The following is a 24,777-nucleotide window of genomic DNA, read 5'->3' on the forward strand; positions in this document are numbered from 1 at the left end:
AACTCATTAGTCAACAATACTGTGTCTAAACCAAATCCAGAAGTTTCACTTATAAAAAACATTATTTCTTTTAATTTTTTATTAATTTATTTTAATAAAAGAATTCGTTAATCCGAAATTTACTTATTCAAATCCCTGAAATTTATCGAATTGTTACAAATACCCTTTGCTTTGGCAGTGATCATAGCATAAATGTATACTTCTGTTTATTACTTCTTTTTAACAGTTATAATTAAATTAAAAGATAAAAACATGTTTCAAAATCTGTTTGGAAAAAACCTCCAAAAATGACAAACCTTAGTTTGAAATTTTAATATTTAATAAATTTTATATGTAAAAATGTATTAAAAATCTATTTTAAATATACAAATGCATTAAAAACAATTTTCTGTACCTCGTATAACAACATTCTATTAAGAAAAAGCATTCCCTCAATGAAAACGGAGTGCATCTGTCACTGAATTTAAAAAAAAAAAAATTGTATAGTCAACAACACATGTGATGCAAATTTCACTGAACATAATAATTCTCACTGTAATTTACAAAATGAATTATAATATCCGATGTAAATTTCTAAAAAATGATGTTTTTAAAAATAATATTGGTTTAAAAATAGTGAAATTTAATTATTTTAATATTAAAATATTAAAACATAAATAAAAATTTTACAAGTGAGTTTCATTATTATAAACACAGTATCTATTTAAAAATATTTTTTCTAAAAGCTTTTTCATATTTCTCTACGATTTTTTATAATGTGTTCATCTTTTTTAAGAACGGAAACCGCCTGTATGATTCTCACGGTCAGATCTTCAAGTTCATCCGATCAATTTTTTTATTTGAGTAAGTTGGTTTTCTGCTCTTTTTTCATGGTCAATTGATATTCCTGTTGCATGAGAGTGATTCTAGTTCGCATGTGGTGTCTTTAAATATTTATTGATCGGTGATTCTAACGATATGTCATAATCATGTTTGTGTTATTCTTAGGTTTAGTTTTGACATCTTGTTGAGTTGAAAGAGGTTGGATACTCTTGTAGTTATATGAGTTATCACAAGTAAGGGAAACTAGCTTTAAACTTGTATCTAAATGAATGTTTTTTATTTGTGTAACTGCTTAGACTAATAAAGTCTAAATTAGTATGATTATGGTTAGTTGATCTTGTTTAAATTGAAATTTTTAATTTTTATTGTATATTGTTAATGAATATTGTGATAATGAGAATAACATGGAATCTGAGTCATAGGTCATATTGGTACCAATTTCTATATTATAAAAACTGTTAAGAATAAAACTTAAATAAGAGTACCAATTTTGAACTGTGAAAACAAGGTTCAAATCACTTAAAAACTAAAAAAAATGGACAAATTGTTGTTTTTGATACAATGCCAACTGAGTGCCATTACAGTGTCGTCGAGTGACTTGGTGTCACCGAACGCCACTTTTGGACCATTAGACGCTAGAAATCAGTGTATTCTAGAGGTTGGGCGCCACCTTTCCCACGTCGGGCACCACCCTGTTTTGTGGTTTGCGTCCTCTTGTTAAAATGAAGAATTTTGCTCCGTTAACTATTAAAGTGGGCTGAAATTTTAACAGTTGGTCCTAAACTATTAATCTTCATTTTCATCGATGTACTTTATGTATATATGTTTTGAGATTGTAGTTAACTGAGATGGAACGGTTGATCTATGAATATGAAAAGGAGATTAAGAATATACATGATAAAGGTATAACTTTAATGTTTACAGGTATTTCTCGGGAAGGAAATCTCATTGGTCATGTGTTTCATTAGGATGTGCCTTAACAATCATTATTGTTCCATCGTCTTGTATGAAGCTATAGTAAACTTTATTAACTATTCATACTCACGTGGAGGAGAATGATTAAATAGTGAGAATAGCGAAATGTCATATTATAAAGATGATTCCATTATCCTTATGACTCTAAAAGGGATTAACCCTGTGCATTGTATTTCGATAGAGCAGGTTATATCATCACATGTGCATAACTTCACTAGCCTGACACTAGTGTAATATTCAGATAATATTGAATCTAGAAGAGTTTAGTTTATAAGATGACATGAGTAGTGATTGTGTTATATATTTTGAAATAAAAACTTATATACATCTGAAATATTTTAAAGTAATTTTTGTATAATTAATTCAGTTAACTTATTTTTGTACAACTATCTTGTATTTTTTGTCTCTTACAATGATCACAATGTTAAAAAATGTACCTTATTAATGTGAAGAAATGTAGTGTCACCTCGCCATCAATTTGGACAGTCAAACAATATTAGATTCTATTAAATATAGTTTAGTAATAGAAACATAGTGTAATAAATTAAGAATGTACGTACATAATATTATTGTAATCTATGTAATAAGACTACTAATATACGATGTAGATTAGATTACCTATTTTAAATATTATAATAAAATATCTTATTTTAGTTTTAAACTGTTAAAATAAAAATGTTACAAGTAACTGATAACATTAAACATCGCATGCCGGTAAAAGTATCACCCATTATGTCCATATTCAGTTTCCATATTTCACATCCATTGGCTCAACAAAAATAAATAAAATAAAATAAAAGCGTAACAAGGTATGATTATCACAGTTACAACATATAATATAGAGAATAATTTCGAAATATAAACCTCTACGCAAATAATGCCATAGCTACAATTAGTACCGTCACAGTTTCAACTAATGTTTTGCCTTCAGAATTCAATATTGAATACACTCAAATATTCATACACTAATGCGGAGAAAGAACACAAGACCCAAATATGATGTTAGATGAGAACTAGCACTGGATATAAAATTACTGATTTGAACAAATGGAAATATTATTAGAATTAACAAAATTTTATGATGTAAATATGCACCTGGACAACATAATTACTCTGGCCAGATATTTAACGCACAATTCAAATTTACAACGTTTTCGTTGTCATCTCTATATCAACTACCTGATTCCTGAAAGAAAACCCCACTTTGGCAGTATGATTCCCACTAATCCTCAACAGAGTCAATTAAAAACCTTCAACAGATGCAGAAGACACCGCCATGTCCAGCAGAAGTATGCACGCCAGCTAGATATAGTTCAAAATTTACAGTAACAGCTCTCCAATAAAGAATAAACTATCCAAGCAGGTTTGGAGAATGTCACTAAATTTGGTGATAATGAACACTAAGAATTTACAAATTCCTATAATACTACCGATCAATGCAGGCAACCCAAGAAGAATAGATGCTCAGAAGCATTTTACATAATCACAACAAAACCTGCAAGAATCAGTCATAATTCATAGTTAAGTCTGCAATCTTTGCTTAGATTGCATAAATAAAATACAGAAAAATACCTGCAATACACTCTTTCAAAACATCCCTTTTAATATTGGTTGAAATTTATTAACAATTACAAATTTTAGTTGGTTTCACTTCTCACTTAATGAGTCTTTTCTGATTTTCTAGTTTTCAGTAAATTTTACACCAATGAGATGTCTTAAAAAAAAGTGCTCAAGAGAGTAATTACTTGTGGAACAACAACAAACTATATCCCACCAGGTGATGCTTGTATATAAAAGAAAAAAAAAGTTCAGAATAAAAAAGACAAGAAAATATTTTTTTCCTTTTATTATTTTTCTTACAGAAATAAGGCTAAGAAAGAAGAACGAATGGCCATTCAGACAATAATAGGTCAAGCTCACTTTTGTCCAATACGAAGGAAAACAAATACTAACGGAGATTAGACTTTATCACCTAATATCACTTTTATCGACATTCACACAGTCAAGAAATATTATCCTAAAATGTGATAAATACAGGAATGTAAATTCATAAAAGCATTAAATATTATATTTTAGCTCAGAAAAGACAAGCAAGGATCAATTACCCACCTCTGATGCATATGCGATTGGTAGTCACCTGCTTTGAACTAGTCTGTAATTTAGAACCAAGTCCTCTGATTTCTTCCATATGTAAGCTCGCACTGTGGCCAAGCTCATTTCAGGAGATAGTACCTGAAAATAAATAAAAAGGCTGGCTAAATAAAGATTACTTAAATGATAAATAGTATCATGCAAAATAAAGTCAAATGTGAATCAAATAAAAACAACATTCAGTCTTTGGGCCAAATGATATTTAAAAAAAATATTATCATCATCTCCAACCAGTAAAAGGCGTAATAAGTTTAATAACTTGATTAAAACACGAAATGGAAAATAAAGGAATAAAGGTGGTAACAAACAAGAACAGTTAAGACTAAAGATCAAATACAAATACCACAGTCTATTTTAAGACTCCAATACAATAGTAAGAAGGTCAGTTAGGAGTGTATAATATCTGAAGTTTAGGTTTATAACAAAGGGCTTACTAGTAGGTTAAGAATTTAAGAAGAAAGTCATTTCAAAGCTTATTATCAGTTCATCTTGTGATATCCAGTGAAAAAAAAATATCTAACACGATGAATAATGTCACTGCTAAAAGAAATCCTAGCTTTAAGAAACATTCCACTGAGTTTTGGGATAATCACACCAAGATTATTTAAACCATATAGGCCCTAATATTCTATCCTGCATCATGGACTCCAGAAGTCAGTCAAAATAGTAACTTCGTAACTGCAAATTACAAGTTTAAATATGTTTTTAGTTAGTCAAATTTGTATCACTCTTTCCTATAGTCCACCAAATTAAAAATTATCTTCATTTAGGCCTTGAATTAAAGAAAATGTTATTTGGATCCTTACGTACTAAGCCTTCTAACAATATGTAATTTCTTCAATGACTTCCAGAAACAGCAAGACGAAAGACTAAAATGGCAATCAGATTAGCAAAAGATTCTTGAAGACAAGGAATTGGAAAGTAAGCCAACCTCAGAAAAATAAAGTATGAAGTCAAGAACTTGATCAATCACAGTATCATTTAAAAAGCCATGCTATATTCATGCAGTGTCATAAGATTGTATATAAGACAGGTAAGCAACATATTACTTGCCTGGTTGCTGCACAATATTTCAATAGAAGGTCTAAGCTTTTGCCAAGGCTTAAATCCAGATCGAAAGGATCCATCTCCAACCGTTTGATGTTGTGACTGTGAACCAGTAAGCCCAGGGGCAAAATTACCATCAGCATTTAAGCTGTCCAAAGGTTTGTCAAGCACCATCTTCTCAATTACATAATTAATAACCTAAACCAACCAAAAGAAGAGAATGTTTAAGTTCATCATAAAAAAAATTATCATCTACATGTGGGGATATGTTTAGAGAATCCACACACATGAACAAACAAAAACTAAACCAAATTCAAAACGAATAGTACTTTTGGAAAGCATGATCAGAGTCAACTTAAAACCACGTGCAAAAAGAATCAAGGCAATTATTAATGCCACAATTGTCAGTTAATATAAAAACTTACCTTGTGAATTCTTAATATACGTGGGGCACTTAGCTTCCCTTGGGTCACAATCTGGACTGAGGAGCCTTCACACGGCTGCAAATAGAAACTGCATCTGCAGTGATTATCACAAGAAAACACATTAACGAGAGCATTATATAACTAGGCTGAGATTGTCATCATAGAAACTGCATCTGCAGTGGTTATGACAAGAAAACACATATCAACGAGAGCATTATATAACTGGGGTGAGATTGTCATCATGCTCAGACAATCAAATTCAAAGATAATGTTCCATTTCTTTCTCTCTCTCTACACAAACACACGTATATATAAAAAATAAATAAATAACTATGACTTTTAACCATATATGAATTGATTTCATGTTACAAAAGCCATGTTAAATACTACCATATTTTTGGATATGATTAAATAGATATAATCCTCAGAGTTAAGCAATTATGCTGAATGAACAAAATATACAAATTGTCACAAGCACGACTTATTGCTCTCAACTACAACCACATATTCTATTGCTCTCAACTACAACCACATATTCTAGGCAATAATTAATATGGAAGGAAAAAATAAAGAAGGGGGCAAAATTACTTGGTGTTTTCTCTGGGAGGTAACCGATTATTCAAGACACAATCAAGGCACCACCAGGGGAAGTCTTTCTCATCCTTAGTTCCATCTAAATCAGTAATTTTTTTCCTCCACGGACCTCCATGAGAGCCCTCGGTAATAATGGAAGGAGGGGAAGTAACTGAGAATTCAAACGGAGGATAAACCATAGTATCATTCTCAGAACTACCATCAACCTCAATTCTTGAATGGGTAAGACTTCTAGAAGCAATATCTTTTCCAGATAATAACTCCCCATTAGCCGAAGCTGGGGATCCTGTTCTCTGCTTTCGTTTTCTCAACCAATGAGCCAGGAGCCCTTTAAGGGTTTCACGACCCAAATTAACCTGCAGAATAACAGCCAACGAATTAGATTGTTCACACATGAGCAACTAACCGATGAAAACATTTTCATTATGTCGTTGTGTGCATGAATTGCATATTTCTTTAAACTATAAAGCTTCAAAACAGAACTCAGCCAATATAGTTCAACAGACATGTAAAAAACTTAAATGCTTCCATCATGACCAATATACTATGAACCAAGATAGGAATCATTCCAGACTGAGCAAGATTATGGACTAAAGATGATATGATGATTATGTGCCACACTGACTGGAATGAATCACATGAAGATTAAGTGTGTGTTTGGATTACTGTTGAAAATACATTTGAATGCAACCACAGTTTGGGCCTCTTTAATACTCAAAAAAACGTAAAAAAAAATTGTCAAACAAGTGGGTGAGACTTTCAATGCTCTTCAACTGACTTTTGGGTGCTCAAAAAGTAATCCAAACACAAACTAAGTGGTCGACACTTATACAGTTTCACATCAATTGTAGCCAATGATAACAAGTAAATAAGGAGTTGACTTTAATTGTAGTGGCATACCAAAAACTAGGAGCAAAATTAATATAATATTGATTTAGAAAAACGGCTAGTGCATTTTTCAAGACCGTGATGTCATTACCTTATCATCTTCAGGCTTGCCAACAATGTTAAGATCTGCTGAATACATTTCCGCAGAAAAACACTGGGGTGTGTCCAAATGAACTGACAAGCTTCCAAGCCTGGTATCCACAGTAAACCAAGCAGGAATGCTAACCTAAAGCAGCATTTGGAAAAATTAAAAGCTGGCTTGAACAACTAGTACAGGGAACCGTGTCATCTTGCCAAGAAAAGAAAATATAATTATTAAAAAAGAAATTCATGATGTGAATTAGTAATCATACCATCTCAAACAACTCTTCCTTTTTCTCCTCAAATGAAACCTAGATAGTTCACAAGTAAAGCAAGAGCTATATTAGTTGAAACTTTGTAAATCATTCATTTATTACAGACAATCTTCTTCCCTCGCAAAAAGGAATGTGATACAAGTTACAAATCAAAATGCAACCAGTTGTCACCTTTCCATAATCTTCAACCACAACGCCTTTAGTAATCTCCCAAAGTTTCACTGAACCAGATGCATCCTATACCAAAATTTATTCATCAGGTGAGAAAATAACAGAGAAAGGTCATGTCCATATGCAGGGCATAATAAAATTACCAAAAAACATCACGGTTACCTTTGTCAGCACATGCCTCTTATTATTCAAAACTTCATGCTGTACTATTGCAGGTGTACCAAGGATAGTTAAGGTAGGTTCTTTGTATACAGGAACCTATTAGATCAGTAATTTCGAGAATAAAGGGACAATTATTAGTTCTGAGAAAACGAGAACCCAAAAGAACATTATTTTCAACAAAAACTAGTTTAGAAGACAAAATCTATCATATTAACTAACAGGAAGTACTAATATTGGATATGTAAGCTAACATGCCTAATCTATACATGTATATATGCAACTGGTATTATGAGAATTGAGGGTAACACAATGGAAAATAAACATATAAAATTAATATAGTAATTTTGTATCAGAAATAAATGTAACATACAGGGGTAGATCCTTCCAGTGACACTCTTGCTCTTGAAAAAGACAAGTTTCCTGCTAAAAAAGAATTTCCGCTCTGGAAAATCTTTTCCGGGTTGCATCCTTCAGCAGGCCATCTGTGAACTGAAGAGTCTGTTGATGCAACCCACATGCTATCATCGTGCAAAGCTAATTGAAGAATAGGGTGCTCGCCAGTACAAAGCAAACTACTCTCTCTGGTTTGCAAATCTGTCAAGTATAACTTAGGATATAAAAGAATACAACATTAGAACATGGGGTTCATGAGTTAAACAGGAAAAGGAGATGTTATGTCACATAAATTCAAGATGTAACAATAAAAAAAACAAAAAATAGTTTTATGTTAATTTTAGTTGAAGGTTGCACTCACTGAAAAGTCTCTCCCCCCACTATAAACATGACTAAACGTTGGGGTGCTGGCAAGTGCCCAAACAGAATCTGTATGAACTGCATAAGAATGCACACATCTCTGCTGTCCTATATCCCAAAGCCTGTGAGGAAAGATGGACAAATTATTAGTCAACAACAAAACAAAACGCTTTGAAATGCTTATAACAACTCCATATGCAACCATTACCTTATCATTGAGTCTGAAGATCCAGATAAACAATATCTGCAATAATGAACATTAAAAACATCACAGCTGACTTGCTGAAAAAACATATTACTTAATTTGAACTAAACAAATTTATCTAGTGAAAATATACATTGTTATATATAATGAAAAGAAACCCAACAACACTTTTCACTGTATGATCGACTATTAAACAAGTCCACTCTAACATAGTCAATCAAAGAATTAGGTTGTTCAAGTGCATTGTTATCTACAGGTTGTGGGAAAACATAGAAATGCAAAATGTATCAATGCAAAGAGAGACAGAATTTTATGATAATAAAGAAATGAAAAATAAAAAGGAGGAAAAACAAGTTACAAACTTTAAAATATAATTGTAAACTGAAAAATAGCAACTAAAACTAGATATCCACCATCACAAACCTGCCAGTAGAATCCAGAAGCAGAGCCCTGATGTTATCTGTGTGCCCTTTTAGCTTTAGTGTCTTTGATCCTGTTCTTGCATCCCAGACACGCACAACCTAGAGAATCCCCCCAAAAATGTAGAAGAAACAAATCATGGTAAAGAAACATGCCACAAAATTCAAGCTACAAAAGCGATACATCTTTATCTAATAAGCACAAACAAACCACTTCTAATGTTTCAAAAGTTAAAGAAGCCTCAACAAATCAGACCATAGGCCATACTGTACCTTTTCAGTGCCACCAGACACGAGAATTGTTCCGCTTTCATTTGTAGCTAATGCATAAACAGAATCTTTATGGCCTTTGGCAGCAATTGGAATGTAGCCCTGAGTTTGACTAGTGTTCATGGACATATTGGTGCTTGAGTTAATAGTTCGCAAGCTTGTCAATGGTAGTAAGTTGCTAGAACCATTGATACCATTTGAAGATTCATCAACTGTAGTGTCATTGCTCTTAGAGACTGGAGTGGTGGCAGCCTCTATATCCCATACAAAAACCTCCCCACCAAGGCCACCAGAGGCAACAACATTGCTCTAAAATGCATGACACTATTAAACAATCAAAGAATGGATTTGACATTGATAATTCAACCAAATCTATCTGATTCAATGCACGACTTATAGAAACAACAAATTAACTTTCTTCTTGATGCACTAAATAAGATGCGTAAAATGTTTGAAGCACGTTACATTTTTTCCTGCTGCTGCAAGGCAAGTAACATAGTCAGAGTGTTGTCGAAGCGTCCTAGTACAAGTTCCAAGGGACAAGGCATTCCACGTCTAACACACAAAAAAGATGAAAATAATTATGAAAGTACTTGCATCATTTCAGAAGAGCAAGGATTGGTTGTAACAAAAAAGCTAGCTAGCCACCAACAAACCTTGAGGGTAGTATCTGACGAACAAGAAACAAGTGTACTGTCACCAACAAGAACTGCGTCATTAACCTGAAAGAATAAAATAGCATTTATAAATTATGTATTCGATTGTACTTAAGCTGTTGTGCATGCGCTAGAGATTGTGCCAGTGTCAGATTTTGTGGGTACAACTTAAATGCTAATGAACAGGGTTTTGGACTTTGGGGGGAAGTAAAAGTCGAAGAATGATCATAAGTTCAAAAACATTGACATCGACATATTGAAGAAAAATAATTGCATAAATTTCTAAAGACAATAAATAATTAGATAAAAAGAGGATATTTTAAAGGAAAAAATGTACACTAGACATTTAAGGATATTATGAATTCTACAGTATAAGAGAAGGCAAGAGAAATAGACAACCTAAAAACAAAGTTCAAGAACGGAGAGATAACATTATCTCAATCAATACAAAACTCAAATTCAGTTGCACACGTGCACGTTCAGTTTTGGGATATTTGAAACATGAAAATCCAATGTGTTTTTATAGCCTTTTCCTTTTCAACCATACTTCACAATTAGAATTAAGCTCTTTAAATTTCAACACCACAAATCATTACACACAGCAGGAAAGGATGTCCGATGAAGTACTCCACAAAAAACAAAATAAATAAAAGTCAATGTCAAATTCAGACCATTGAAGACCTATTTTTGAAGATGAAATTCTAAAAAAACACAATACTCATCTTATTAGTATAAACATCCAATACACCCCTCACACAATCATAAAAGGCAAGACCCCGACAATGAGACCTCTTTTGCACATAGCATGGTAAATAGATTTCCCACATTGCATCATATACTTTCTTACACCTTTTGACCTTACCACTAGATTGGGTAAAATTTAAAAAAACAAAACGCATTATTAAGAGCGTAACATAAAGTCCATCAAGAAATGCCTTGTGCAGGAAAAATGACAAAAATAGCTGCTGGGAGGTGTTCCATTGCAGATGAAGTTTTATGAAGTAACCATGTTTCAAAAACACTGCCATGTACCAGAAGTTACTAAATCAAAATTAAACTATTAAATGGAAGGGAAGAAAAAAAAATTAACACAAGGATTACCCAATCAACATGAGATTCAAAGGTAGCCGAGCATGTTGCTCTATCCACAGATAGAGCCCATCGCTTTAACCTGCCATCCCGGCTCCCAGTGAAGAGATAATCAGACCCGTCAGATGCTTCAGAAGTAAGCAGAGCCAAACAATTTATGCCTGCACAATGCTGCAGTAAAGAGCCAAGTTACAATTCTAGACTGTGCAAGACGACACCTATCAAAATTGAAGGAAATACAACCAAAATAAAAAATATTGAAAGAATAAAATCTATGGCAATAACACCTTTCAAAGCAAAACACGAGTACCTGGCATAAAGGAGCCAAGTACTGTATGAACTATTCAAGAAGATTTGACCGATTAGAAAGTAAATATTAGGTAAATATTAAAAAACAAAAAGGTCAAAATATGCAAACCACTAAGTGGGTCTAAGCCAACGTAAAAAGAGAAAATAAGATTAAAAATTAGGGTAAACCTCCATCTTGGCATTTGTAAAATTCTTTCGAACATGAACACATACTGTTTACTACGACAAAATCTATGACAGTCAATAATCAAATATTCTCATTAGAGCAGAATTTAAATCACTATATTGAGAGGAAGATTAAGTCAAAAGAATTTTTCAAGGACCAAAATGGGAATTCACAAAATTCATTATATAGTATGTTCATCCAAGTAAAAAGATGTTTGTGTTTACTAAAATCAACCCGATCAGTTTCAACTAGTTAACAAACTAGGAAGCATAATATGAAAGAATTTTTGTGTAGGAATGGATAGGAATAAAAATGCAACTACTAGAAGCAAGCAAGCATGAAACCTGTATGCTACCCTGGAACAAATAAAATAAATAAAACAGCGAGCTCACCTTACTGTCATCAGAATCATTCAACACATAGGTTAATCTCTTCTCCTTGCGAGGACGAGTTGAGCTGTTTCCGTTGCTCGCACTACCCACGCGGTGCATTGCAGAAACTGTCAAGTACATAAATCATATAGCTTAAGTAATAATCCCAGGGATAAACTGAGAAAATAATTCCACAACAGGAGTTCTAAATAGGATCATTTCCAACGGCAAATAAAATAAACAAAAAATCAGATGTAGTTTATGGATTATGACCATTTATTTAACAAACGAAGTTTGCAGTGCATAAAAACTCTCTTAAGACACATCCAAATACTTCCACTTCCTCAGAAAGGCGTTACCTATAAGGCATAACCGTACATCGTGGGAGCTCCTAGAAACTAACATTAAGAAGTCTCTGTAACAGTAGCTAATTATTATCAAACGTTTTCAGCCATTATATAAGATGGACCATAGTCTTCTCAACATCCCAAACACTGATACTAAAATCTACAGCTCCAGACATGGTTCAGAACTTCTCATTGATTTTCCAGACACGCTACACCATCTCTTACCACAATCCCCTAAGAACCTCACAATCCAGGCAAAGTTTAAAATCATTCTTTCAATACTCTCTGAATTACCAGTCCAAGCATAATCGCGTATCAAACGCGGCGAATACTCAATGCGAATCAAATCAGAACGCAGAGTAACGTCATCAATAACAAAAAACACACCTAAAATTCATAACATACTGAACCCGCAGAAACTATCGAATACCCCAAATCATCGACACGAGTAACGCAAACGAAAGAGAAAATAAAAGGTCGGAAAACGAAAACATAACTCTTCGCACAAATTAACTAAACCGATCATAACGAAGTATAAGCTAAAACAGACTAATTACGAGATGCGATAAATTGTTTGGTAGAATCGAAAGGAGAAAACAACGCAATAAAACGAAATCGAGCTGGAGAAGGAGAAGATGAATCAGTGGAAGGAACAAACCGTGATGAGTAAGGAATTAGGAGCACTTTGAGTGCTTGCGTTTGTTGCAGTGGCGAGGTTTCAAGTCTAGAGAGAGAAAATGTTTGGACGAAGGTGAGAGAGAAGGGTGAAGACAGCGAACATGGGTGTGGAAATATGGGCGTCCAAATTTATTCCGGTAGATCCTTTGACCCGTTTATGCCTTTTATGTGAGGGCAATTTGGTCTTTACAGGCGAAGAAAGGATAAACCAAAACCATGGAGAGAGGAAAAATAAGCAGCATGGCCGATGATTCATCAAAAACAGCTCCGTCTGCGGAACCAAAGCTTTCAACGGGGTTTTTTCTTTTCTTTTTCTTTAAATAAGAACGTAGTATTCTTATGAAGGAGAAAAATATTAGTTTTACACGATGTGACAACCTTTTGTCAATAAATTATTCGTATTAATTATATATATATATATATATATATATATATATATATATATATATATATATTTGTTCTTCTAATTTCAGTAAATTAAATTAATCAAAAATACATTTATATATAAATGATAATGTGAAACGGACCAACGAATTGGCAGATCCGTTAAAAAAATTAAGAACGGATTGAGTATTTTAATTGGCTGCCTGGTTTAGTCTCTTCTGTTTAATTCACATATACGCCTGGTTTAATCTCTTCTGTTTAATTCATATACCTACGATGAATATGATTTGCATAATTTGTATTGATTTAAATTTCCAAAATTTGGTGACACCAACACGATAAATTATGTATGTTTTTATAAATAAGTTGTTAGAGTTTTTTTTTTTAATTTATCCAATAACAATATTTTATTTGTATCTTTTTTTATTTCAATCTTAATTAAAATTATTATTATTTTTAACATATTTATATCTAAATATTATGAATTATAAAATTTGAATGTTACTTATTTTATAAAAAAAATTACTAATTTCAGGCAGACCGATCCACAAACACACAAATCAAATATGTATGACGGACCAGAAAAATTAAACCGTATTTCATATGTAAAATGGGGACCGACCTTCACGCATTGTCGTCTCTATATTTAGAAGGTGTGTCTTTATTAATACTGTAAATAAATTAAAATTTAAAAAAGGAAAATGCACTAAAAAAGTTAAGGGTAACTTAAATCTCCTTGTGGTGCTCTAAATGATATTATTTTGATTAAAAAAAAAAAACTATTGTTTGCACGCTTTATGTTAGTTTGTAATTAACATCTTTTATAATTTGTTACGAAGGTTCTTACTTAGAGCAATATAAAACATATATAGATATGTGCGTGTGGGGAAAATATATGTTTATTATAGATGGGTGCGAGGGATTTGGAATTAAATTACTTATGGCTTAATTGTGGTTTAGGTCGTCGGAAACTTTGTTGAATTTTTAATAATATAGTTTATTGACTATTTAACAAATTTAATTTTAGAATTAAATCTTTCTTATTAATTGTTTGTTTTAAGTTAGTTATGTGAATATTAATTATGTTAATTTTTATTAAAGTTAAATTGCACGCTTGAGTTTACAATAACTAAACATTATTTGATGTAATAAAGTTATCAAATTTTAAAATTAAAAAAACTTAAAATAATAAAATAATAAAATTATAACTCAAAATTTGAAAATAATTAAATTATATGTAATAGCAATCTAACGACGTGGCAAGATAATAATAATATTAAGGTTAAAATATTTCATCTTTTTTACCAAAATCTCAATTTGGTCTCGTATCTTTATTAGTCTCAATTAGGTCCACATTTTTGGAACTAAAACCGATAAGTAGGTGTCACGAGTCAATTCCTAGTTTTTTTGAATTTTTTTGAATTTTTTCTTTTTTCTTTAAATTTTTTTTTTTAAAAATATTTATGTCATGTGTCACGTTTGTAGTGTGCTACGTGTTAATCTAATATGGTGACACGTGTCAAATTATTGTATGAATCTCAATTTGGTTTCTTATTTGTTAATTTGATTTAATTTCAGTCCCAAATTTTTTTAAAAAAATTTATTTCATGTGCTTCAAATTTAGACCAAATTTAATTTTTATATAAATATAATGATGATACTTTTATTACACATATTATTTCTATTACATATTTTTAATAATATTTAATTTATTTAAATTTATATTTTACATTAAACTTTATTTTAAAACTATAAATATATAGATTAATAAATTTATATTCGAAATATTTGTATAACATTATATATCAACAATTTTTTAGAGTTGGCTTAAAAATAACAATTTTATAAATTCAAATGTAAAATTTTAAAACAAGTTTATAACAAATTAAAATAAATATATTTAAAATTTTAATATTAAATACAATTAATGTTATTAAAATAATTAATAAAAATATCAATTTTAATAAAAATAATCATAACATTATATAAAAGTAAAATTTGGTCTAAATTTGGACGCCTGAAATTGACAATTTTTAAAAAAATTTGAGACTAAAATCAAATCAAATTAACAAATATGATGACCAAATTGAGATCCATACAATAATTTGACACGTATCACCATATTAGATTGACATGTGGCACACTACAAATGTAACACGTGGCATAAGTATTTAAAAAAAAAATTAAAAATTCAAAAAAATTAGAAGCTGACACGTGACACCTACTTACCTACTTAACAATGTTAGTTCTATACTAACCGAAATGGCATGATTGTTACTAATTTACAAAATTATGAACCTAATTGAGACTAATAAAAATACGATAACTGAATTAAGATTTTGATAAAAAAACGAGGAGTAATGAAGTATTTTAACATAATATTAATCATCTAACACAACATTACTATCATTAAAAAAAAAAGGTAACTAACAGTGAGATTCAATTGAAAAATATAACTTATTAAGTATTCCATATACTATAAAGATTTATAGAAACTCCCCAAGTTGATTAGAACATAAAACATAATTAAATCATTATTTATTATTTATGATTTGAGGGATACATTGTTTAAAATATTTAAACCATGGTGTTGGATGGATGTTGGCATGGAACAAGACATTTTGATTGAATTTGTTATTTATACCTTAAATATTTAAGAGATTTTTTTTTTGTCTCCACTTTTTTTTTTCGCTTTTACTGCATTTCATTCAGATTTAATTGATTTTGTAAATTTAACTAATTTTTAAAATTAAATAAATAAAAGATATTTACAAAATAAATAAAAAATATCTATATTTAAATTACAATAATATTTATATTTATTTGTATAATTATAATTTTATTAGTTTTTGTTACAAGAAGTTAGCAACATGTAACGCATGTGTTCTCAATTATGGTTATAAAAACAATCTACAAAAGTAATCTTAGGAATCATAAGAAACTAAATTTAAAGTTTTTTATGCCACGGCATGCCAAATTGTTAATCCTTATCATCGTTGAAGAAGTAATACTTTTAAGAACTATAAATCAACCAAATTAAATGTCATACAAAAATAAGTAAATGACAAACCAAACTAAATTTATGTATAAACAAATAATACTTTCAAGAAATAAATCAGATGTTAAAACTATTTTAAAAAAGAAAACTAATTATAAGTAAGTAAAGATGTCAAGATAAATTTCAATCTATGAGCTAAGGGTTAAACTTTTTTTTTTTTTGTTTTAAAGTGGATTGAAGTTAATTCGGTCACTTAATCCATGGGTTTGAACCGGATTGAGGATGAATTGATCCACAACCCATCAACATCACTATTATTTTTTAAAAATATCTTTATTATAATTATTTATTATTTTTAATTATATATAGGTGCACAATTTGATATTTTTAAATACTAGAATGTTACTAAATAATATTTAAATAGTTTGAATGTTTAATTTATTTATTTATCAAGTTAATTATACATGTATATACCTTATACTTTAATATTTAGCTATTATCTTTATAATAATATTTAAACATATGTAAACACTTTTATTTCACCATTACAAATAAATTGAGTTAATTCATTTTCATTGTAATACAATGAATATATAAAATAAATTGCAAAAAAAAGTCATAAGAACATGTAGAATGAGTTAGTTATCGAATAATGATGATAATTATATTAAAAGGGCGATTAAGAGCAAAAATGTTATGGGTTAATTTAAAGGAGATTTCATTTTATATTCCTTGATTAAGAATTTATTTACCACTTTCGAGGCATTGTAAGGATAAATGGTTGTTATTTAATAATTTTTTTGGTAAGAGTCATTTATTATACATTCTAAAGTACCATCTTTTTCATACTCATTAGATTTAAATTTTTGTATAAAGTACATAAACAAAAACTCATTATTAATTGGTTCAATTTAGGAAGTTAAAAAGTATTTAGATTACTACACGTTATTATATTCCCATCCCATGTTAAATGGCCCTAATTTTGTTGCAACGAAACGACGCCGAATCATGTTCCCTTTTAAGTTAAAATAAAAAGATGGCATAAGAAATGGTGTCGGGGGTAGCCATTGTTACGCAATCCTATATGGCGCTGATAGCGTCAGTTATCGTTCTTTTCTCCACTCTCTCTTCTTGTTCTTGCCCTTCCAACGCTCCGGTAAACGACGTCGTTCGCGGCAGCGTCTCGGAGAACGACAATGCCGTTTTGACTACGGCGGCGGAGGACGGAGCGTGGGTGCAAGACCAGATCCAACTGAACGGACTGCACGTGCACAACAACATCCCCCGCAAAGGCATTAACCCGCGCACCAGGGCTCACTAACTCGACGATCTCAGAGAGTAAGCTCTCTTTCCTGCAATTTTCTCTTTAACTCGTTCTTTTTCGGATCACATGTATTTTACGGCCATTTTATTTGTCAGAATGATAGAAACATGCACGGGAATCTGCATATGGGGAATAGATTTGCGATTAAACATGAATTTGTTTGCGTTATTCCCTTCTTGTTGTAATTGTCTTTTTCTTTGTTCGGCCACTGTAATGGAATGTTTCATCGATGATAGTAGAATTTTTTACTGAATGGTACTCTGCCATTAATTTACTTAGATAGGATAATGACTAAAAGAATTTCACAAATAACACTTATCTTAATATATTTTTATTTTGAGATATTCTTGTAAATTCCTTAAAAGCATCTTGGATAGGGGCGGCCAGCACGTAACTCAATGTTAGATGTTTTCTCTTTCATTTGGGCTGCATTTTTGCAATAACTAATAAAATCTTAATAGTGTATTTTACTATTATTATTCTGTCGAATCTTGGATGCAGTATATTGCCAGTTGTGGTTTGTAGGAACCAGGTAGACTTTGGACATTTGTGCATTGGAAAGTGCAATTCTTCGGTTCAATTTTTTTAACCTCTTTGTTTTGATTCAAATTCAAATTCAAATTCTTGCATATTCTTCTGACTCAACTGGTTGCGATTTCTGTTATGTTTTGCAGATATAAAGGTATATTGCAGATATGAGGGAGCTGATTCAGATAACCACCATGTCTTACCCTAGTCGAGGAGCACCATAGTAACTATGGAGAAACTTGGGCAGGTGGAAAGAGATGTGTTTTGATTTCTCGCTCTGTCCCCTAAACTCAAACTCTACACCCACGTCCTTGAGATAGGTTTTGGTATAGCTTCCTTCACCGGGCCTTCGATAGTGAAAGGGGAAGATATGGATTTCAGCAAGTTTGATTCTGGAGTTATGCATGATTTGATTTAAATGCCTGATAAACTAGTGTCGGTTGGACTTGAGAGGTTAGCTGATAGATTGAAACCTTATGATGGGCGAATTTTTGTAACATATCATGAAGTTATATTCTCAGTTAGGAGGAGAGGAATGCATAAGGAGGCTTACGAGTTCAGGGTTTGAGTATACAGGGAAGCATACACATGATAGTTTTCTATTTAATCATTATGAGATATGGTTTGAATTTGGCGGTTCAGGGCTTAATTTAGACACGGAAATGGAAAAAAAAAATTGGAAATTATCTCAGTGCAGTGGTATTGTGTCTCTGCTCTCAGGATCTATCCTTGTCCTTGAGCAACTCCATGTTATTTTTGGTTTAGTTAGGGAGCGAGCTCAGAATTAAGAACCTGGTTTGTGGATTTCGACGTAGAGAAGGATCATGTGATTTTGGCGGAGGACTCAACAGAACCAAAGGCTTGCGATTATTTATTTGATGTAATTGCTTGCCTGGCTTTGGCTTCTTTTCTGATAAAATAATTTGATGTAATTTAGTCTATGCTGTAACAGTCATAGTTTAGCCCTTATTCTATGTTGCAACGGTCATAGTTCAGCAAATTTCTTTCTGTTTTTTTCTTTTATTCTCTTATATAACCGGATTTAATGTACTTTAAAACAACAATGCAAACATATCCCCAAACTTTGTGTCAATTAAATAAAGAACTTTTCAGTAAATACTTACTATGTTTGAGTAGCAGAAATATGATTATCGAGTTACCCAATTCATTCTATATATTTTTTTTTTTCAACCTTGATGAAAAGTAGAGGCAGAATAAGTATGTATGGTATTATTGCAACAACTTTTTGAACTATATTCTTATTGTAGAAAAGGATAAACATGGCGACCGGTTACCATTTTTATACTCCTGAGAGGTTGTCATGTTCTGCCACCGTTTTATATCCACAAAATGTAAATAGAAAAAACAAAGAATGAAAGGGATTTGGAAAGGAAAAGTAAAACAGTGGCGGTTTGTATTAGAATCCTCAGACAAAAAACGGAAAATGTTTCATAATATTGAAATAACATACTAATGATAACTTCTAGTCTAGATTTTATTTTCAGCATTAATATATCTATCTATATATATATATATATTTATTTATATATGTATGTGTATGCACACACACTTATATAAATAAAACAAAAGTTTCAGACAAGAGCAGTGCACTTAAAACGACGTCGTTTAGGCCTAGAGTCATCATTCCAATTTTGAGGGCAATTCTCTAACCTCTAGCAGAGTTGAGTGTTCAACTCAGAAGTTTCGATGGCTTTACTTCGCATCGCAAGCAAAATTTTACATTCAGCAAGAAACCAAAGTTCCAAGTGCCAGCACCGAACAATCTTTGCCACGGCACAGTTGCAGGTTTCATGGATGGAGAAGGTCAAAAACGTCATCACAGGCCCGAAGACCACGCAGTCCCAGGAAGACGGGTCACAAGCCGATTCCAATTCATTCACTCTGCTTCGTCAGTTCCTTTTAATTCCAATTTCGCCCTTGCTTCTCCTTTCTCACATATCTCCACAAACTGTTTTTTACATTTACTTAACCTCGTAATAATGATATCATTGATCTCAGGTTTTGCGGATGAAATGAAGAATGCAAGTAGAATCGGCGCTTTCAAGGAGTTCATGGTTGGGCGAAGCAGCGAAGCCACTTTTTCATCTGCGTTCGAGAAATACGAAGCCATAATTCGATATCTTGGGGTTTTGGACCCCACTGGAGAGGTTTCTGGATAAATTTATGCTTCACGATGTTTATTTATGCATATATTAATTGATTTGTGATTTATTCTTCTGCCTTTTATCCTTTTGTTTTGTTATCTCCAGAATCTCCAGACTGCTCAGAAGCAACAAGCGGCAAAGCATTGTAGCTGCACGATTGCTGATGTAGAGAATGCACTTGCTAAGTTTACTTGGGCCAAAGAAGCACAGAAGAAGATAGAGAAGTTAAAAGAAGAAGGAAAACCATTGCCAAAAAGTTTTGCTGAAGTAATGCTTCTTATTATCACTTTAATTCCTTGCTGAAGTTGGTTCAATTGATAATTTTTTGGAAGAAATTTTAGTTTTGTCATTGGTTTATTAAAAGCTTATCGTTTTTTTACTCTCGCTTTTGTAGTAGTTCTACTCCAAAATAGGTCTTGATCGGGCAGTTTTATCTTGACATTTAGGGTTTGGTATAAGTAGCACGATTTGGGTCAATTATTAGCCTAACAAAGTGCAAAGCCTCGGCCATTGGATAAGGTCCATAGTTTATTTGTAGTGATAATTTAAAAACCAATTACTAGCTTATTCAATAGGATGCCAAAATTTCAGAATCATGTTGTAGATTCATTAGGACTTCTTGATTTTGGCTTATGTTGCTGGCAATGCTGTACAGCATTATGCTTCAAACAAAAACAAACCATGTAAATGTTGATGTCTCCGTCAATGTGTTATATTTTATTCCTTATCTTTTGTTGTTGGTATAGATAATCATTTCTTATTTCAAAACTTGTTTGATTTGGATGTATTACCTTTTTTGATGACTATGATGCTTGTGAGTATGTGCAACAAGATAACAACTGAACTTTGAATGTAAAATAATTAGTGTAATTGCTTTTCTGGGTGCTTGTATTGTAGCCATGCTTTGATAACCAGCCATATTTATATTTCATCTTCTCTAGGTTCAAAAGCTGGTTGGTTCTACCCCTTTAGACCTTGCAAGGTCTAATTTGGCCCAATCTGGACAAATTAGCAGGAATGCGCTCTGTCCATGTGGTTCAAAGAAGAGATATAAAAGGTTAATTTTTCTCCCTTTTCCTGTTTTGTTTAAGCGAGTAAAATATTACTGTGTGTCCATATGTAATTCCTTGGTTTTCTTCGCATACTTTTACACTGTAGCTGATTATGAGGCTAAAATAATTGATTTCAAAACTCCTTAATCCGTGGCCTTCTCAGTTTGCTTCTGTTTGTAATATCTTGTTAGATATTAGAGTAGTTTCCAGCCTACTGTCTTTTATTTCTTAATTTGTTTCTCAAAAGCTTGATTTGGAGTATTAATACGTATTTGTGTATTAGAGTAGTTTTTCCTTGTCTTTTATTTCCAGCCTATCGCGTTGTTCCTTGTCTAGTTGTAAACAGTAAATTCTGACATTTCTTTCTTTTGTATTGAAATAGTAAACGGCATTTTTTATCCACCAAATTATATGAACTTTAATATAAAAAGTCCAGAACCCTTATGTTCCTCATTATTAATTTATGAAGGTGCTGCGGAAAGGATTGAAGGAATTCAGAGAGTTAATGTTAAACTGCAAGTAAGCCTGATCGGTTATGGAGGTACCCCTACACATTGGTGAATTGATCTAGAGTTATAACCAGTTTTGTTCAGTAACCGATCTAGCTGCCCAATTCACTGGACTGCAAGAATACCAACAATAAGTTAATTTAGCTTTCCAATTTTGCTGAACAGTTGCACAATTTTGTTTAGCTTTCCAATTTTTGAGGTGGTCACAGGCAACATATTTTGTTCAACTGAAGAATAGTTAGTTAGTTCTCTTCTTTCTGTCACACCTGCCCAAATAGGCAAGGGAATAATAAGAATGATTGTGTTCGCTTTAAAATTCCAAATGGTTCAACTATTTGTTTACCGATATATAACATCATTTTAGTAAATCTTCGGGATTTGGTATTCAAGTTGCATCGATAGATTTTTGTTTTGGTATATTTGGTCAAGGTGAAAAAGAGATTGGATGAGGGATACACGGTTCAAAGATGGCAGTGAAGTGAAGTGGTCAGGCAAAGTTGACCTCATACTCTCACCCATTGGAAGTGCTTAAATTAATTATCAATCTGGGGATGAAAAATTAACATATGAATGCAGGAAGTATTTGCTCCAAATGATCAAAGTTAGGTGTTTGGACTCCTATATAACGTGCTTCCTATTCTCTGCATGTGTTCTAGTTCAAGCATATCTAAGCAATCTATGTATAACTTTCTCCTAAATCGTGACATTAGAGGCACTATCAGAACTTAGTTTACTAATTACAAGTCAGGAAAAGAAGATATAAATAAAAAGAAGAAAAACAAAAAAAAGTTAATAAAGATGTGAGAGATTTTTGTTAGCTAATGTATAAACTAATTTTAGTTTATGCTTGTGATTCAAAGTTGATCGGTAAATCAGTAGACTATTTATTAACTCTATTATTTGATATGAAATTGTAATAATAATAATATCATTTTTCAATTAAAATAATCTTACTTAAAAAAGAATGAGTACAAGTATTTAATATGGGTATTATATATATATATATATATATATATATATATATATATATATATATATATATATATATATAAGTAATAAAATAATACAGGAAGATTTGCAGGAGTATTATCCCGTTACTAATGACCATTGTCTTTTACTAGTAAGTTTCATAAGTAAGCATAATTGTTTTTTTTTAATTATTTAGTTATCAAACACAATTGTAACAAAATACCGTGCCAATGCAGGTATTACTATTCTAAGAATGTTATGAATCTTCACGAGTTAGAAGTTGGTAAGGTCATCTGAATATTTTATATTTCACTCATCCTTAATTTTTCTTTTTTTTTTATAAAATTTCATCCATTAAACATGGGAAAGTCTATTTCAATTACTCGGTAATTATTAGTTCAAGCAAGAGAATATTGTTCAACAAACATATGTTTAGAGAAGAAAAGATGAATTATTGTGTTATCTCACTTCCAAAGAGGTAAATAGGTGCGGGAAGTACATTGAAAATTTCAGGTTATGACATTATTGTAACAGCAGCCTGCACTATTCAAGTCAGTTTAAACCTACTTTTAGAGAAAACCAGTTAGAACACTTCAATGTAGTCAAAAGGTATGGTTTTCATTTTATTTATTAGAAATAATTTTCATTTCATAAGGAGTTATTTTATTTGGTACATGCATTCGGAGTACTTATTAATAGTCCCACATCGGTCAGTAGTAAAAAGCAGTAGTCTTCGTAGTGTTTAAATAAGAACTAACTCTCTACGTTGAAACATACTTACCTGGATGGGGTCTATGGGCGATCATTAAGGTCCATGGCCTAAGTTGGCAACCTCCATTGCACATTGGAGGGGTGCCCACTTAAGGTCTCCCTACATGGGAGAGCCTACATCATAATTTGTGGCAGAGGGGCCTGCGTTCGCGCGGCCTCTACTATTTTGAGTTTAAGATTTATAATTTTCAGGCACCAGGTTCAAGAATTACAATTTTTAATCAAATTAATTACTCATTATCTATTGATTTGCTGAAATACCCTTACCAATTTTAGTTAGTATTTCTGGATCATCTTTCTCTAAGCTGAACATTAGAGTGCGTAACTGATGGCATAGTATCTATGTTCGTCTACCCATTGTTGTCCTTGAGAAGTGCTTGTGGTGAACCTTATATAGCAACGTCTGGTTTTAATATTTCATTTCTTCAGAAAAACTCTTGGACACCAATATATATATATATATATATATATATATATATATATTTGTTTTTTTTCTCTCATGGTAATTTCTCTTTGTTCTTCAATTAAACTAGTGAAATATTGCTGTCTGTTCACGCTTTCTGTAGTTCTTGGTTTTTCTGTGCATACCTTTACACACTAGCTAATGTGTTGAACTTAATATATTTTATGTGTGACTAAATGGATTGTTCCAAATTCCCTAAGACCCAACACACTCATAGCATGATACTTTACTAAGATATTATTGTAGTTTGCTGTCTCATGCATTTTATTTCTCCCATCTCTATCAGAAAATCAGTTCTACATGATCAGTAAAACAACAATTTCTATTAACACAGGAGATGGTAATAGTAAAACAACAATTTCTATTAACACAGAAGATGGTAATGTGCCTAATATTAAACTGGAATTGGTGGTTTATTATTTATAAACAATGAAAACTATTGCGTGCTTATTGGCATTTGTCTTTCTTTTTTTCTTTTAACCGTAGTAAATGAATTTTCTTTTATCTCCACATATGTTATGGATTTAATATTTAACATAAGAATTCCACAATCTTAAAGAGATGGTTTCCAAAATTGACCACAGTATGTTCCTCGTTATTCATTTATGAAGGTGCTACGGACATTGTAGACACATGATTGCTACAGCTACACCTGCTTGCAGTTGTAAGTTCACAGTAGAAATTTGATTGAAGTGTGCATTGTTATTTGGTTAGAAGTGGTTACAAATTTGAATTCGCAGAAGAACTCTTTCTTTCATCC

General features: G+C 31.8%; 2 protein-coding genes, 1 non-coding gene and 1 pseudogene across 5 annotated transcripts; 3 read left to right on the top strand and 1 right to left on the bottom strand.

Moving 5' to 3' along the window:
• Nucleotides 1-2,828: 2,828 nt before the first annotated feature.
• Nucleotides 2,829-13,139, bottom strand: LRS1 (Transducin/WD40 repeat-like superfamily protein). 2 transcript variants are annotated; one of them, XM_028076484.2, is made up of 19 exons: nucleotides 12,835-13,139; nucleotides 11,851-11,957; nucleotides 10,996-11,154; nucleotides 9,895-9,960; nucleotides 9,704-9,793; nucleotides 9,242-9,547; nucleotides 8,973-9,070; nucleotides 8,553-8,588; nucleotides 8,346-8,466; nucleotides 7,962-8,198; nucleotides 7,592-7,687; nucleotides 7,430-7,495; nucleotides 7,256-7,294; nucleotides 6,994-7,128; nucleotides 6,009-6,370; nucleotides 5,421-5,514; nucleotides 5,002-5,193; nucleotides 3,907-4,029; nucleotides 2,829-3,292 (listed from the first exon to the last, which is right to left on the bottom strand). In XM_028076484.2, exons 2-18 carry the CDS (start codon nucleotides 11,947-11,949, stop codon nucleotides 3,931-3,933), a joined length of 2,295 nt encoding a protein of 764 aa, XP_027932285.2. In that variant the 5' UTR covers nucleotides 11,950-11,957; nucleotides 12,835-13,139; the 3' UTR covers nucleotides 2,829-3,292; nucleotides 3,907-3,930. The 2 variants fall into 2 exon arrangements, with proteins under 2 accessions (XP_027932285.2, XP_085530989.1); XM_085674863.1 differs by lacking the exon at nucleotides 12,835-13,139 and having other exon boundaries at nucleotides 11,851-11,970.
• Nucleotides 13,140-17,278: 4,139 nt separating this feature from the next.
• Nucleotides 17,279-19,088, top strand: LOC114188803 (uncharacterized; annotated as a pseudogene). Its single transcript, XR_014995600.1, has 2 exons — nucleotides 17,279-17,574; nucleotides 18,235-19,088. The product of XR_014995600.1 is annotated as an uncharacterized LOC114188803 (transcript).
• Nucleotides 19,089-19,685: 597 nt separating this feature from the next.
• Nucleotides 19,686-22,182, top strand: LOC114187253 (SEC-C motif protein). The gene is made up of 5 exons (XM_028075447.2): nucleotides 19,686-19,997; nucleotides 20,108-20,256; nucleotides 20,359-20,520; nucleotides 21,195-21,310; nucleotides 21,775-22,182. The coding sequence occupies exons 1-5, from the start codon at nucleotides 19,796-19,798 to the stop codon at nucleotides 21,791-21,793; spliced, it is 648 nt and encodes a 215-aa protein (XP_027931248.1). The 5' UTR covers nucleotides 19,686-19,795; the 3' UTR covers nucleotides 21,794-22,182.
• A 1,374-nt stretch (nucleotides 22,183-23,556) lies between these two features.
• LOC114189346 (U1 spliceosomal RNA) lies at nucleotides 23,557-23,716 on the top strand. The gene has a single exon (XR_003605649.1). It is a non-coding gene; the product is annotated as a U1 spliceosomal RNA (small nuclear RNA).
• Nucleotides 23,717-24,777: the final 1,061 nt, after the last annotated feature.

This window comes from Vigna unguiculata, chromosome 6, assembly GCF_037176805.1.
Source record: "Vigna unguiculata cultivar grain cowpea cultivar isolate G323 ecotype 2 chromosome 6, ASM3717680v1, whole genome shotgun sequence".
Taxonomy (NCBI): domain Eukaryota; kingdom Viridiplantae; phylum Streptophyta; class Magnoliopsida; order Fabales; family Fabaceae; genus Vigna; species Vigna unguiculata.